Here is a 15919-nt window from a genome sequence, read left to right as displayed (position 1 = left end):
ACACACATATATATACATATACACATATATACACACATATATACACACATATATATACACACACATATATACATACACACATATATACATACATGCACATATATACACACACACATATATACACACACATATATATACATACACACACATATATACACACACACATATATATACATACACACATATATACATACACACATATATACATACACACATATATACATACACACATTTTTTATATATTGTATATATTATATATACACTGGTTTTTTAATTTCAATATATTTTAAGAAGAATAACCGAATCTCAGTCTTGAAAGAGCAGCAAATGCTGTTAACTGCTGGATCATCTCTTCAGTTGTTTTACGTGATAAATTTTAAGCTTGTAGATCTTACCTTAGTAATTTTAGTACACAAAGCTGTAAATTTCATCTATTGTACTATCCAAAGGCATATATATTTAATACTGTTACCAAAATTTATTTCTATGAATAATTATAAAGGACTATTGTAATATTATCAGGCCAATAGTACTTTTAGCAGTCTGGGTTTTTTATTTTATTTTAAATATGACAGACATATATTTAAAGAGTATGGGCTGCTTTGTGGCTCTGCATGTCATCTTTGAGCAGGAGCCACACCAACATCCTCTATATTATTCCAATCTTAGCCTATGTATTGCTGTAGTGAGCAACAAAGAATTTTTTACCTATACAGTTTTTTAACTTTTAATTCAATTGTGGATTGGAATGTGTTCTGTAACTATTTTTTGCAATATGAGATTTTTTTGGGGGGGGGTTGGTAAACTAACTATTTTACTAAATGTTTTTGTCATCTTCAAAGAAATTCGGTTTCCTAAATTAAAATGTTTAAAATACTTGCCAGTTGTCATTTACAGGCGTGTTGAAATTCCTCATGCCAGTGACAGGTTCGATTTTTCTGCCTGTGTTTACCTCACATGTTAAGAAGCCATTTTACTAAATCACGGTTTGCAAACGCTACATCTTTTTCTATTTAAGATTTCATTTTAAAGTATGTGTCTGTGTGTGTGGATATGTGCAGTTGAGTGTAGGTGCCTGGGGAAGCCAGGGGGGGCACTGGTTCCCCTGGAGCTGGGATCTGCAGATTGTTGTGAGCGACCTTACGTAGGTCATAGGAACCAACATTAGGTCTCCATGGAGAGCAAGTCAGTGGTCTTAACTCTGTGCCATCTTTCCAGCCCCAGAATGCCGCTGCATCTGAGTGATGGAATTGATTTCCCTATTTAGTGATTCGTTTTTGCAATGGCACTGTTTGATTTGTGGGTTTCGGTTCCAAGTCACTTTGATTGCTCAGGCCTGATCTACACACCCTTAGGTGTGTTGGGCTAACTGTGTCTACAACCTCTAGCCATGTGGAAGCATAACAGAATGCAGACGTCTTCTGCCGGAACTGGGGATTCCCAGCAAGGCGCACGTCTAGGTTTGCACCATTGCCACTGAACTGTTTTGTCTAGGGCTCCTCCTTCCTTGGAATTGGAGACCTTACTGAAGTTCAACATGTCCTGTACCACCTTCGTGTGTGGCACCGCGCTGAAGTTCCAGGATCTGAAGCGAGCTGCAGTAAGATCTAACTCACTCTCTCTGTGTCCCTTCCCTGAGTCTGGAGTGAAAACAACAGGCCGAGTTGCCCTGCCAGAAACCCTTAGTCCAGGTCCTTTGATGTAGGAGAACGCAGCTTCTGTGACTGTAGACACTGATCTGAAAATACTATAATGACTTCCGAATCCTTCTTGACTCGCAGCAAGTCAACCTCAATATTGATCTATTCCACCAGATTCTCTCTGGGATTTTATTACTTAAGAGGTCTGGAGAAAGCTATAGATGACAAAAGTGTGTGTTCTTTTACCTCTTTTCTTTTAAAAAGCATTTTAAAAACATTTATTTGCACATGATATGATGCAACTCCCATTTGTTTTTATCCATTCTTTATGATTTTTATATAAATTTTTATATAAATTCTTTATGATTTTTATAGCATGGGTCTTATTTATATTCACTCCCCATCCAGCTCTTTCTGGATTCCCCCATGACCCCCCAACTCACACTATCTCTCTCTCCCTCTCCCTTTAAGGACCCTTGACTACTGGAGTAGGGTCAACTTACCAAGACCCATACTCCTTAGAAAAGCTGACTTCCTCCCCTGGTAGACATTAACTGTCAATAGCTCCTCAGCTGCTGGCTTATGTGCCCTCCACAATCCATGCTGAAATGTTACTGGCTCTATCTTGTGTAAGTCTTACAGGAAGAAGGCATTTAGAAGGCGATTTGAGAGTATTTCCATTTAGCAAAAGTAGTAGATTCTCTCCTAGTGCCTATGAGCTTCCAAGCCACGGGTTTGGGTTTACAATACCAGGCATGAGTTTCTTTCTATTCCCAGCCTTAAATCTGATCGCAGCTGATTACTCTTACACCATTTGTGCCACCATGACATCCACAGGCAGAGTTTGCTAGGCCAGTTAATCCTGTAGCTTGCAAGGCTCATACATAGCTGGGTAAGACTTTTCTGCTGATGACTTTTTACCCCCAGCAGCCTCCGTAGCTAAATATGGCCTTAACCATGGGTCCATTGGCTCTCATCCCCTTCTTCAATATTGGTATGCCATTGATAAGATAAACATTAAGATGGAGAGCAGAAATTAAAGAAAGGCCAAGGCTAAAAAATGAACAAGGGCCCAGAGCAGTGGTTCTCAATGGGTGGCTTGCATCCCCTTTGGGGGCCTAATGACCTTTTTACAGGGGTCACCTAAGACCCTAGGAAAACACAGATAATCTACATGACTATTCATGAAATTACAGCCATGAAATAGCAGTGAAAATTATCTTATGGTTGGAGGAAATATAGTACAGGGTCACAGCACCAGGGAGGCCGAGAACCACGTCTAGAGAGCTAATGTAAAAATTAGGCAGAAAATGACAAGACTTGGCATGATCTTCTCTCTCTCTCTCTCTCTCTCTCTCTCTCTCTCTCTCTGTCTTGTAATTTGGTACTATAGGAATTGTTTCCATAATTACTTTGCACTTTAGGATTCAGAACCCAAATGCTGTGTGACTCTTCACAGCAGACAAGTACATTCCCAAGTCTGCCAGCATTGTCCTTAAGGTGTACGGGCATTGCTGAAATAGGTCTTACTGCTTATCAGCAGACATGAAGTAACGGGGACACACAGTATGGGAAAGTACAGCTTTATTTAAACTGTACCCATTGTAAGGGAATGTTAGATTTCTAGGAGAGCCTGTGCCCCGGTCCCTCGGCTGCCGTCCTGAGAGCGATTGCAGGACTCTGGTCTTGTTATGAAGATGTTTGGTTCACAGCCCCTTCCTGCTTTTGCCCTTTTGCTTGGCCGGTGGTTTGATGGAACTGAAAACAAAGCCCACAAAGGGGATGTTAGAGTATTCCCCCTGTAATTAACCTGACAGCTGCTGTTTAATCTGAAGAATAGGTGGAGAACGCAGAAGCTTGCCTAATCCTAGCCAACCCTTTCTGCAGTGATTTACATGAGGAAGACAACTCCAACATTCTGAGGTAAGGACTGGCATTGTTTCGCTTAGTTTGCTTGTGTTTTACACTCCAGTGATGGTATTTCTCTCTGTGCACTAAGGACTAAGGAGGGGAGATGATATCTCTAGCTCCCTAGGTTCATCACATGCCAGACTTCTGCCTGTTTTCCCCCTGCATGCACCCCAAAACAATGAATGCAAAGGGCTGTGAAAAGAGGCATCCTAACCACACACGGCGTTCTCTGTATTTTCCCCTGATGCTTCCTCTAGATCAGAGCTGTATACATTTAAAAGCAAGCATACCAACACCTTCTCCTCCCCCTTTATGGTGGTTCTTACCACCATAAAACCTAGGGCATCCAGTGTTAACCTGCTCTACCAACTGAGCTACATACCCAGTTGTAACATCAGGTCGGTATTTAGATAGTACCATTGTGAGTAAGATCCTCTTCAGTTCTAAGACAAAGATGGTGTTTGTGAGCCCTATTTGTATTCGTTCTTTATTGGACTTTCTCTTTGGTAGCTCCAGGAAAAGATGGTGTTGATTGAGTGCGACATGTCTACTTACCTTGGCAAGTGTTCTCAAGGTGAACAGAATTAGCATTCCCAACTTTACCTATTTCATACCTGTGGGTGGGAACTTTTCTTGTGGTAACAGAAACTCAAAGTATGATTTTTGGTGGCTCTGTTCCTAGAGCAAAACAAATATGTGCACCTGAAGATGACTCTGCACAGGGTACAAAGCAGCTGAGGAGTTACACCACACACACACCACATTCAGCAGGAGATATATTTTAGGCTCTTAACTTATAAACTGAGGAAATGGATTAAACATTCCATTAGCCACTTCGAACTATAGGGCCTGAGGCTAAGGTATATGAAACCGTTTATCTCTTGTCAGTGGATTCCAGTTTTCTAACACTAAAACCTAACCTTTCCATAAATTTGTTTATCTGTGCATGTCTTTGTAAAATGCTTTCCAGAAGACGATACAGCAGGGCTAGGTGGTGGCTCAGCAGTTAGGAGCACTTGCTGTTCCTTCCCAAGACTTCACGGGTTCAGTTCCCGAAACTCCAGGGACTCAGACACCTTCTTCTGGCCCTGTGGAACACACACCTATGTTTGATAGGAACACTCACGTACACAAAATAAAAATATAAGTAAATTAAGAAACCCCTCGACTAAATGGATTTGGAGAGTAAAAAAGCGTACAGTTTTGTAATGTGCTGACTTCCTGCACTGATTGACCAGATTCTATTACAGAGCCAATATGATGCTTGGCCACTGAGCATACTGTGGGGTTTATTTTTTTAGGGTGCTCTCTATCAAGAACTATCATCCTCAGACCAGAGTCATCATTCAGATCCTTCAGTCCCAGAACAAGGTATCGTGGCTGTCCATACATCCGGCTGTTTCCTTGTTAGATCTCTTCATGGACCTACAAAGAAAAGCAGCTCAGCCATAGATGAAATGTGGAGTCTTTTTAAGATGGCAGATCCCTTAGGGCCATGGAATAGGGACAGAATTAGTGAGTTCAGCCATTAGACTTGATTCATAAAACTCCAGGCTTTCTGTTTGCTTGTTTATTTGTTTCCAAAAGGAAGCGCTGGAGGCAGGCTGACCACTTTCAAATGCTGACTGGCAGTGGTACCACCCAAAAAAGTAAAGAGTAGTTCATTCAAGTGTCTGCCTGGAAGAGGGTTCTTGTGTGGTCTGTATTCTCAAGGCCTGACTTGGTTTCTACCATGAAACAGGTTTTCCTGTCAAAAATCCCCAACTGGAACTGGAGTGCCGGAGACAATATCATCTGCTTCGCGGAACTGAAGCTTGGGTTTATCGCCCAAGGCTGCTTGGTGCCAGGGCTGTGCACCTTCCTTACCACTCTGTTTATTGAACAAAACCAAAAGGTAACCAACTTTCCAAACTGATACTGAGTCTTAGAGTTACTCCATGAGTCCCATAATGGGATCCAAAGAAGAAAAAATAAACAAATCAGAGAGTGAAGGAAGTCTCCAAGAAATGGGATTTGCCGCTTGGGGTGGGAAGGATTGACAGGTCTGGATTCAAGTTCCAGGCGTGTCCCTAGACCGGAAGTAGTCATTGTTAAAAGATCTATAGCATCTGTCTGCAAAGAAGGGATACTAACTCTGCTTCACACCTACATCCCGGAATGCTGTAATATAAATATTTTCATTAACTCAGAGTACTTCAAGAGTAGAAATCTAAACAGCTTTAGTCTTAACAGAGAAGTAATGTTTAAATACAAGTAAATATAATTAGTATAATAGTGATTATATTAATCAAGTAGAAATGATACAAAAATAACTAAAATTGAATTAATTTATCGGTTACTTTAGGGAAAATCCATTTCGTAACAGAAAGAGTAGTCATCAATCAAGTGTTTAGTATGACTCCTGTTGCCTCTCGGTGGTGTTTCCAGGAAGTACCCAGCCGGGAGGGGGAAGGGGGGGTTGGAAAGCTAACCAACCCAGTTGTATAGTAAGTTGGTGAATAGCACACCAGAACTCATCTGGTTCTCCGACTATTTGTCTCTGATGTTCAGCATCCACCCACCATGTCCCACCTTAGACCCTAGATCCTTTGACTGGGACGGCTAATGGGGCCTGCTTTTTGTAATCCCACAGGGTGGCCATCAAGTGTGTTTGCATGCATGACCCTGGGTTAGATGGCAGGGTCTTCGGTCACTCCTGCAGAGCTGCTTTCTTGTCCATTTCATTCTCTTTCTGCATTTGCTACTTCATATGCCGATGTTCCTCTGGGCCTCTCTGGACTTCTATTTCCTTCATCTAAAACAGATTTGTATATCTTCTTTTCCCTGGTCTTATTTAGGAAAAGCAAGAGTGTAGGAAGACTGCTAACTCTTTGCAGAAACATTTTTTTTCAGTAATCCTTTCTGAAAACAGGAAGATGTAATGTAGAGATAAAATGAAAGTGAACGCCAGGCAGTAGGGAGTGGGTCTGGGTGCTTGTGTGATGAGCAGGATCTTTGCTTCACTTTATGGTGTCCTAGATGCAGGCAGGGGGCAGAGCAAGTGACAGACTTCAGTGTTATTTTCCATTATTGTGACTCCAACAGCCATGACTGGGAAAAATAACGAAACAAGAATCCTGTGGGAAGATGCTTCCTTTATGACAACGCAGTGCAGATGTAAAACCCACTACTCCTGTTTTTCTTTGCTATTGCACTTGGGCTTTTTAACCCCCATCAGACATGATCCCTGCAAGTGTGCACCAAGAAGTGACTTTGCAAACATAGGGGATATCTGTGGTCTCCGTATTTTTTAAAAGGTGAAATCTGAAAGTCACTTTTAGGATCCGGGAACTGGGCAGAATCAGGGGCAGGACTTGGCCGTCCTGTGTGTGGTACATTTTGTTTTATAACAAACTTTGGTCTACAAACTCCTAAAATGGCCAGTGTGCAGAGAGATATATGTCTCTAATTAGGCACTTGCTTTCCCCCACCCCATTTCTCTATCTGCAAAATAAAAATCATTATTCTTACAAATTACATGAACACATGTAAAATACCTAAGTGCTCATATTAGAGGGTCTCAAATCAGTGTCACGTGTTTTAATTGTATTAATTTTATTGTGAGACATTGTAGACAGAAGAACAGTCCTGTTGCTTCTAGGCCCAGAGGATTACTTACACCAGTGTAGTTGAAATTTACCCTGGCTGGGTCATGTGAGTCCCCAGCCTACTCTGTCCTAAGTGCATTTTGTCCTCTAGCTGCTCTTTCTGAGCTTTAAGCTCCATCAGCATATTATCCTTTTAAAGCCCAAGTCACACAGTCTAGAAAGCCGAGGCCAGTTTCTTCAGTAGCTGAGGTATCAATGGCCTGCCCTCTGTGTGACAGATGCTACTGGAGAGACAGGAAAAGAACAGGAGATTCACTCGGATCTCAGGAAAGAGAATGTCTGAGTTCACCATTTCCCTCCATAGCAAGAGTTGCTCTAGAGAATCTAAAGGTTTCTGCCTTTATCTATGGTTCTGGCTTACGTCATGCTCTGTGGCGACAGTACTGTAGGGCTCACAAGGCAGCAAGCAGAGGAGCTGCCTTCCACAGAATCCCAAGAGAGCTTTCCAGCAACCTGCCCTAGGTAGCCTTCTGCTCTGTTAAGATCATTCTAGAGCTAGGGTGTAGCTTGGGGGCAGGGTGCTGCATGTGCAGGTCCTGGGTCCCATTGTAACACTGAAGAAAGACATGTGCCATCTCTTCTCTGGACATCTTCGCCTGGCCTTAGTTTCTAAATTATTATCAACCCTGATTGGTCAATACCATCTTGTATTTCTCTAAACCTGTGCGGGGTTCTCAACTCTTAGTAGAAGCCACAGCTATTTTTTTCCCTTTGTTGTATGTGATTTTTCAGTAAAAATCAATTTAATAATCATTTAATCAAAGCATAAGCTGTCATATTTACAGAGTGACAACTTAATATTCCATATTGTCCCTCCAATGTGCTGTTAATATCTCAAAAACGGTTCAGTGGTTAAGGTCCTGGGGTTCAATTCCCAGCACCCACAAAGTGGTTCACAATTGTCTCTAATTCTAGTTCCAGGGGATCTGACACCCTCACACAGACATACATGGAGGCAGAACACCAATGTGTGTTAAATAAATAAATACCACATTGGTAGAACCACCTGAGAGGCGGGTTACAGGCAGACAGAGAAATCGCTGCTACAGGCCTCAGTGACTATCTGATAGCTTGCTGAGCCCTTCAGTTGGTGGAGAATGGGGCTTTATTAAGTTAAGACATTCCAAAGGTTAATTATTTATCAGGAAGTTAGGTCAGACACAGAGGTAGGTAAGTGCATGGCACTTTAGGGCGCTTGTGAGAAACTGCAGCTAGGGTCTGGAGTTGCAATCTTCCAAATCCTCCACAGGCACTGATGTGTCTCTTAGCCCATTGGCCTTTGCAGACACAGCTTCTTTCCAGGAATTCTCCTTCACGATGCCATCTGGGAAGAAACTAAAAGGTGCAGTGCCCACATCATCTTGGCTACCACTGAAAACAGATGAGGTTCATTCCTCCTTTAACTTTGCTCCACATGAACACTACGATGAGTCCTCCCTTTGTGGGCTACATGCAGTGAAACTGCACTTGGCAGCCCTGGTTATGACGATGCCGGCTTCCCTTATTAACACACCCTATACGGATGATTGCGTTTTCTAGGTTTTCCCTAAACATCCTTGGCAAAAATATTTCTTGAACGGCTTGAAGAACAAAATTCTGACACAGCGCCTCTCTAACGACTTCGTTGGGATGACGTTTCCCCAGGTCTCCAGGTAGGTTAAGTGGAGCCCTGCCCCCATTCTTCATGAAGTGCCCTCCTCCCACACTGCTGCTAGAGGACGTTCTACAATGCAGGCCCCAGTACACACACACTCTGGGGATGTATGAGCAGTTTGGTCAGTGCCCCTAGGGCAGTGGATCTCAACCTTCCAATGCTGAGACCCTTTAATATAGTTCCTTGGGTTGTGGTGACCCTCATCCACAACATTATTTCCCTCCTACTCCATAACTGTCATTTTGCTGCTGTGAAAGGGTCATTCAGCCCCCTCAGGGGTAAAGACCCACAGGTTGAGAACCCCCAGAATAGAAGATTTATAAGAGAAAACATCCCTAGCCATCTGGTTGCAGCTCTAGCACATACTAGCTGCACAGCCTGTTTATAAAATATTCAGCTCTTCCCATTTTCTGCCTAAAGTTAGGAATTATGATTCTAATGTGAAATTTGGGGGACAGGAAGGTTCTGGAAAAGAGATAGAACCCAGAGCCTTGAGTGTGGGAGGCAACACCCCTGGCTCCCATGTAGGATTCTCGATATCTGAGTAATAAGTAGAAACGTTTGGAGTAATGACTGGCTCGTAGTAGGCATATGACAAATTAGATCCCTAGAATCAGTGTGCCCAGTTATGAATCATAAATTTCTGATATGTAGGATATTTGATGTGTCATCCCTGTGAAAGGGCCCATTGACTCTCCCTGCCCCCCCCAGACCCACAGCTTGAGTACCTCTCCTGTAGATCCTAGCACCTCATACCACTTATGGGGCAGTTCTACCCCCGTTCCGTTTGGGATTCTTGTTGGTAGTGACTTCGTCTGCTGAACCCATGGTTTTCTCCCCGGCACGGAGCTGAAAGGATTGGCTATGTTCATGTCAAGCAGCCTCCTGCTCATCTCTTCATAACGCCTCTGTGTTCCTTCCTAGGCTCTGCTTTGTGAAGATGAACCTCATGCTGATAGCCATCCAGTACAAGCCTCTCTTTCACAATTGTTGGTACTGATAAAGCTTCTCCGTGCTTCAGGGTTTTCTGTTTCTGTTCTTGAGGGGAGTTTGACTGTGGTTGATAGAGCAGACAGAGGAGAGAGGGGATATTATCAGACCACTGGCATTTCCCCCAAGAATTGTAAGTTATGAATTTATGGCTGGATGTGATAGCATTGATTTATAACCTAAGCACCCAAAAGCTCGAGGAAGAGAGATCATTGTGAGGCTATAGAGCAAAATCTCATCTCAAAGTACAAAAAGACAAAAACAACAACAATGAAAAACAAGATAAAATAAGTTTATGAGTTCTTGCAAATAGAACCAGGTATATTCTTGGGCCACTTCTTGAGTTTTGGTTAGGACCAAGTGTCTACATTTTGTGACAGTATCTTTATAAATAGATATTTTCACTTGTCCTTAGTCGAAAGGCCAAGGAGAAAAAAAAAAATAGATGTATAACATTAACTCAGAGATCTCTCCCCAACCCCATGAAAAGAGATGTTCAAAAGCCTCTAGACACATTAGACATGTGCTTGTTGATGATGATAATTAGGGGCCACAAATCCATCTTCTTCCCTTAGAAAGCCAAAATCTCCAATGCCCTGCATTATCTCAGGTAAAGATCTGCCAAAGCAGTAAGTACTCTGTCTCTCTCAGAGGTGAGAAGCTTTTGTTTTAGAACCCATGTCTGTTCACAAGGATTTTCTCACTCTGAGTTTACTCTGAACTATCCTGACAATAGAAGAAGCCAGAATTAGGGCTTAAGTTCCTTCCAAAGTGAACAGGAGAAAAGTAAATTTGTTTATGTATTTGTTTTTACTTTTTGACATAGATTCTTACGTGGCCGGTCTGAAATTCAGTATGTAGACCAGGTGAGCCTTGAGCTCAGACGGGTCCACCTGCCTCTGTCTCTGCCTCCAAAGTGCTGGGATTCAAAGGCTTGTACCACCATGCCTGGAAAAAATAATTTTAAAGAACAAAAGGAATACATTATCTGAAATGAAAGAATTTAGAGTCAGAAAGTTAAGGGTTTCACCATACTGCATATATCCTTGGGTGGGGTGGGGATGGGGGGAACCTAAAGACAGGGCATTCTTATAAACAGGGAGCAATGTGGGAAACTAAGCATCATAGGGTTTTATTGCTGAGAAGAGAAACCATAACCATGGCAACTCTTATAAAAGGAAACATTTAATTGGGCTTGGCTTACAGTTCAGAGTTTTAGTCCTTTGTCATCTTGGTGGGAAGCATGGCAGTGCAAAGGAAGATTGGGTGCTGGAGAAATTGAGAATTCTACATCCAGATGGCAGGAAGCAAGAGTGACACACTTCCTCATACAAGGCCACACCCACTTCAAGGCCACACCTGCCCCAACAAGGCCACACCCACTCCAACAAGCCACACCTCCTAATAGTGCCAATCCCTATGGACCTATTTGGCCATTTTCACCCAAATCACCACACCAAGGAGCAGAGTATTGTGCTGCACAGTGTTTCATCAAGGAAAAACATAGTTAAAATTTAGGATTGTTGCCAAGCACATAAGACATAAAGAAGGATGAGAAACATCTGACTTCACCTTGATACTTAGTTGCATTTCTGTAGCAATTTCATCCAGCAGCTCAAACACACTGGCACTGAGCTACATTCCCATCAGAAAATGGTCATTTGGAATTTGTTTATCTTCTGAGGACCCAGTCGCTACAACCCAGACATAATTAGATGCAGTTCAATTTTAAAAGCAGATGGTCTAGGGATGGATACCATTAACATTTTTACAATGTATGGTCATTCCCACTTTGTCATGGTTGCCAAGGCAACAAGGCATCAAGCAGCTGGGTTAGTCAATCCATCTCAGATTCCTGACCCAATCCAAAGGAGGGGCTTCCCTTCTGCTCAGCAACCAGGCTCTTCAGTGTTGTTTAGTAGCAACCAACAGAGTAAGTGTAGTCAAATTCACCTTTCCCACTCACTGTGTTTGGCAGTAAAGTAGACTTCCATCTATGAATTTGGCAGCTTGGAGAATGCCTTGGTAATAACAGCAAGAAACATCCAAGATTGCTACAGATATTAGCAGGAAAATGTAGGTCTTTGTTCTTCCATTTCCAGCACTCTGATACTAAATCCATCGGCACAAGTGAGGCTGAATAAGGACACCTTAGGGTTCTTCATTGCAGAATCCTCGAAAGACGTCAAAAGGTACCACACTGCGATTCGTTTCTGAAGGGACGCACAGGGCAGAACGTAACGGGTGACAGGCCGTGTTAACCACTGCTCTGTGTTTACTCTCATTGTCCAGAGCCTTCTTTTACTGCTCCAACTGTCACAGTGATGTGACCACTCCTGAGATGATCAGGAAATGTGGCTGCAAAAGCTGGAGCCGACAACAACTCGAAGGTGAGTCCATTGGATAGCTGTCGTCAGCCCATCTTTTGAGGTCTGCTCAAGAATGGGGAAAGAGGCTGCCAACACTGAGAAGATAAAAACCATTGCAACCTGGCCAAAGTAAGGCATGCGTTTCCCGCTGGGGATTCAAGACCTGGTGCCTGGTCTTTTAAAGTTGGAAAACAAAGCAAAACAAAAAACCAACCAACCAACCAAAGACCTCTTAGTTACCCAGTTCAACTCCTTTACAGGGCAGGGGAATGAATTTCAAAGAGGCGTAGTAATCGATCACAGAGCCAGAAATAGCATCATCAAACTCCACCCCCGGCCATGCTGACCTCCAGCCCACTGCTTTTTCCCTACAACACACTGGTTTTCATAACTTCAGCCCAAATATTCAGCCTGTATTTGCCTGCTAGACTGTGGTCAATCTGAAGTCCATGTTCTGGCACAGCGTTGCAGGAAGGTAACTCTGGTTGAAATCAGTGCCTCACCAGACGCTCTTTCCACATTGATGCAGGAAAAGAAAATGTAACCCTAGATAGTCATGATAAGTGAGTCCCTTCTACTTTACAAATTAGTCTTTTTCCAGGCCCCTTCATAGTCTTGGGATAAAGCTCCAGCATCTTGAAACAGAAGCTTGATCAATTCAAAAATGGGACTTTCCTGGCAAAATACAGGTTAAACTTCTATGTTTTATTTTCAACCTGGTGTTTTCCCTTTATTTGCCTACACAATTCTTGAGACACCCTTTCTCAACACCACAATTATCTACCAAGTGAAACACCATGCAGTGGCTAATTTTATGTCAACCTGAACTAAGCTTGAATCATCTGAGAGGAGGGAATCATCCATGAGAAATGCCTTCAAAGGATTGCTCTACAGGCAAGTTTGTGAGGCATTGTCTCCGTTACTCACTGATGGGGGGGTGCCCAAGCCCACAGGAGGCAGAGCCACTTCAGGTCATGAGTTACTCATGCTAAACCTGAAAGCACAGAGATAAGGTATTGTTTCAAATATATTATACAAAAGAATTTGTGTTTACAATGTAATGAAACAAAGGAGGCACATCTGTAAGTCCTTAGATGTCTTTGTATATCTTTAAACAAGCTAATTTTTTAGATTTGCTTCATTTACATGCATATGTCCCTGAGAGTATATGCTAGGCCTGTAGATGCCAGAAGAGGCACCATATTCCCTGGGAGCTGGAGGTAGTTGGGAATGACTTAGTATGGGTGCTAGGAACCAAACTTGGATCCTCTGAAGAGCCATGTGGTGCTTTGAATAGGTTTTGTCTCCACAGACTCATGTGCTTGACCCATGGGAAGTGACACAGTTAGGAGGTGTGGTCTTGTTGGAGTGGGTGTGGCTTTGTTGGAAGACGTGTATCACTGTGGGAATAGGCTTTGGAGGTCTCCTACAGTCAAGTTCTGCCCAGAAAGAAACACAGTCTCCTTCTGCTATCTTCAGATTAAGATGTAGAACTCTCAGCTCCTCTCACACCATGTCTGTCCTGCATGCTGCCATGCTCCCTGAATTGACAACAATGGACTAAACTCTGAACTGTAAGCTACTCCCAACTACATGTTGTCCTTTATAAGAATTGCCGTGGTCATGTTGTCCCTTCACGGCAATGAAACCCTAAGACAAGTGCCTAGTGCTCTTAACCCTAGGGCTGTCTCTCCAGCCTCCTGGTCTTTCTTCCCAATGCTCATTCCTATCCCCCATTTTATATTGTATCTTATCTTGGCTTGAAAAGATAAAGACCTTGAAAAAAATCTCAGTTTCTATTAACAGTACAAAAACTGTATCTTGAAAACTTGTTCTTAGTGGTCAGAATTTATCTTAAAATGTTTATATATACATATATGCTTACATACACATACATACATCTTAAAATTAGGCATATATTAGCAACGGATATCAGTAAGTTTTAAACGATGTGTAAATGAAAGGGCTGTGAGTTTTGTTATTGAGATCTGTCTTAGGATGTAAAACAACATATAAAGTAAAACAACATATAAAGTAGTTATGTTTAAAAATCTTCATGGATACATTTACCAGCTGGCCAGTAGACAAAAGGATAGATAAAGACTTATATGAGAACAATTTATGAAGATGTAACAAAGAAACTCAAAGGATATGTAACAGGGTTCAAGGAGATCTCCATGTGAGAGTCCCAAGCCACTGTGACAGCAATAGGTGTTTTTGGACATCTCAAAAGCACACAATGGCTTCCAGGGTATCCTTGCAGGGACTCTGAGCCTGACCCTGGTGGCTTTCTGCCACCACATGGCAAAGACTCCAGAATTCCCTCAATCTTGGATCATTTCTGCCTACAAAATCAGGGCCATCTGAATGACCACAGATGCATCAGCCTCCTGTGCTGACCAGTTGATTTGCAGCACCAGGGCATCTCCACATCAGGACCCCAGTTAAGTGGTCCCAGTTAAGACCCCCTGCTCTTCCAAATGAACTGGCATCTTCCTATACTAGAGCCTTTGACGATGGAATCTTGTCTTCTGGGTGCTAACCTATTGTCTCCGTGCAGAGCAGGAGGTTTCTCTCCAGCAGCTACAACTGGCATGTGCCCTGGCTGAAATCTTAAACTTTCTGGAGCTCTTTTGCTTGGCAAAACTCTCATCTTTAATACCGTTCTGTTCTACTTTTGCTCTTTCTTACTGTAGACCTACACTAGAGCTCCGAGCAGCAACCATCACACAGCCTAAGTCTTTTCTTGACATTTCTTCCGCCAAACAAATTAGTTGACTGCTTTAAATTCAACCTCGCTTAAATTTGCAGGGCACAAGCAGAGAAGGCAGCTGGATTCTTTGCTAGAACATCACAGGACCGGTCTTTGTTTGGGTCCCTCCTAGAGCCCTTGCTCCCTCTGACACATGATCCAGGCCTAACTGTTCACATTTCTCTGCATTCTTGCCTTCCAGGCTCCCAACAGAAGCCCCACTAAACTATACTTGCCGCATTCAGGGCTCTTCCAGCCCAGATTCAAAGATCTTCCACATTATTCCCCCGAATCCATTCCAAAGGCCTAAAAAATACATAATGAGTTTTATCCCACCAAAGACTCTACTTGTTGGTACCATTTTTCCTGTTAGTAATATACTGCCGTGGCAAAAGCAATTGAAGGGAGGGAGGGAGGAAGGAAGGACTTGGTTCACCCTTCAAGGATACAGTTCATCATGGTGAGGAGATCTTGGCTATGGGAATGGTGAGGCAGCTGGATACATGTCTGTGGTGAGAAAACAGAGAGGTTTCCTTAAAACCTGATTGATTTTTTGTTTTTAATCACTCCACAGCCCCAGCCCCTAGCACCAGGCCACCTATAGTTTAGGTGGGTATAGAAGTGGGATACCCAACTCAGGTATCCTAATCTATAGAATTGCTCACAGGTTTGTTTCCAACCTTGTCTCCTAGGTTAGTCTAGATCATGTTAAGATGTGAATATTAAGCATCATGCATGTGTTTTAGGAAACTCAATTTTTCTCTTTTGAAACCTTTGAAAATGTCATTCCTCAATGAAGAAAGGGAAAGACACTAAAATGTTGGCCGTAATGTCACACTTTAATTTCTCTCAACCTTCACTGGCCTCATATCTATTCCCTGAGCCCTCCTTTCTTTTTTTTTGGGGGGGTGTGTATAATTGCTGTCTTGGTTGGGGTTTTTCTGCTGTGAACAGAC

General features: G+C 42.6%; 1 protein-coding gene across 1 annotated transcript in view; it reads left to right on the top strand.

The window, feature by feature from the left end:
• The window catches only part of KCNU1 (potassium calcium-activated channel subfamily U member 1), a gene marked incomplete at both ends in the record, with an annotated part of 65010 nt that overhangs the window by 23871 nt on the left and 25220 nt on the right, over nucleotides 1-15919 (top strand). The window contains 8 exons of the mRNA XM_080928953.1: nucleotides 1495-1600; nucleotides 3481-3563; nucleotides 4853-4922; nucleotides 5293-5445; nucleotides 8738-8850; nucleotides 9777-9845; nucleotides 11945-12034; nucleotides 12135-12232. Coding sequence (XP_080785079.1) covers nucleotides 1495-1600; nucleotides 3481-3563; nucleotides 4853-4922; nucleotides 5293-5445; nucleotides 8738-8850; nucleotides 9777-9845; nucleotides 11945-12034; nucleotides 12135-12232 — 782 coding nt within the window. The remainder of the gene's footprint in view (nucleotides 1-1494; nucleotides 1601-3480; nucleotides 3564-4852; nucleotides 4923-5292; nucleotides 5446-8737; nucleotides 8851-9776; nucleotides 9846-11944; nucleotides 12035-12134; nucleotides 12233-15919) is intronic.

Source organism: Micromys minutus (genome assembly GCF_963924665.1).
Source record: "Micromys minutus genome assembly, chromosome: 14".
In the NCBI taxonomy this organism is placed as follows: domain Eukaryota; kingdom Metazoa; phylum Chordata; class Mammalia; order Rodentia; family Muridae; genus Micromys; species Micromys minutus.
This window is presented reverse-complemented; position numbering and strand designations above follow the sequence as displayed.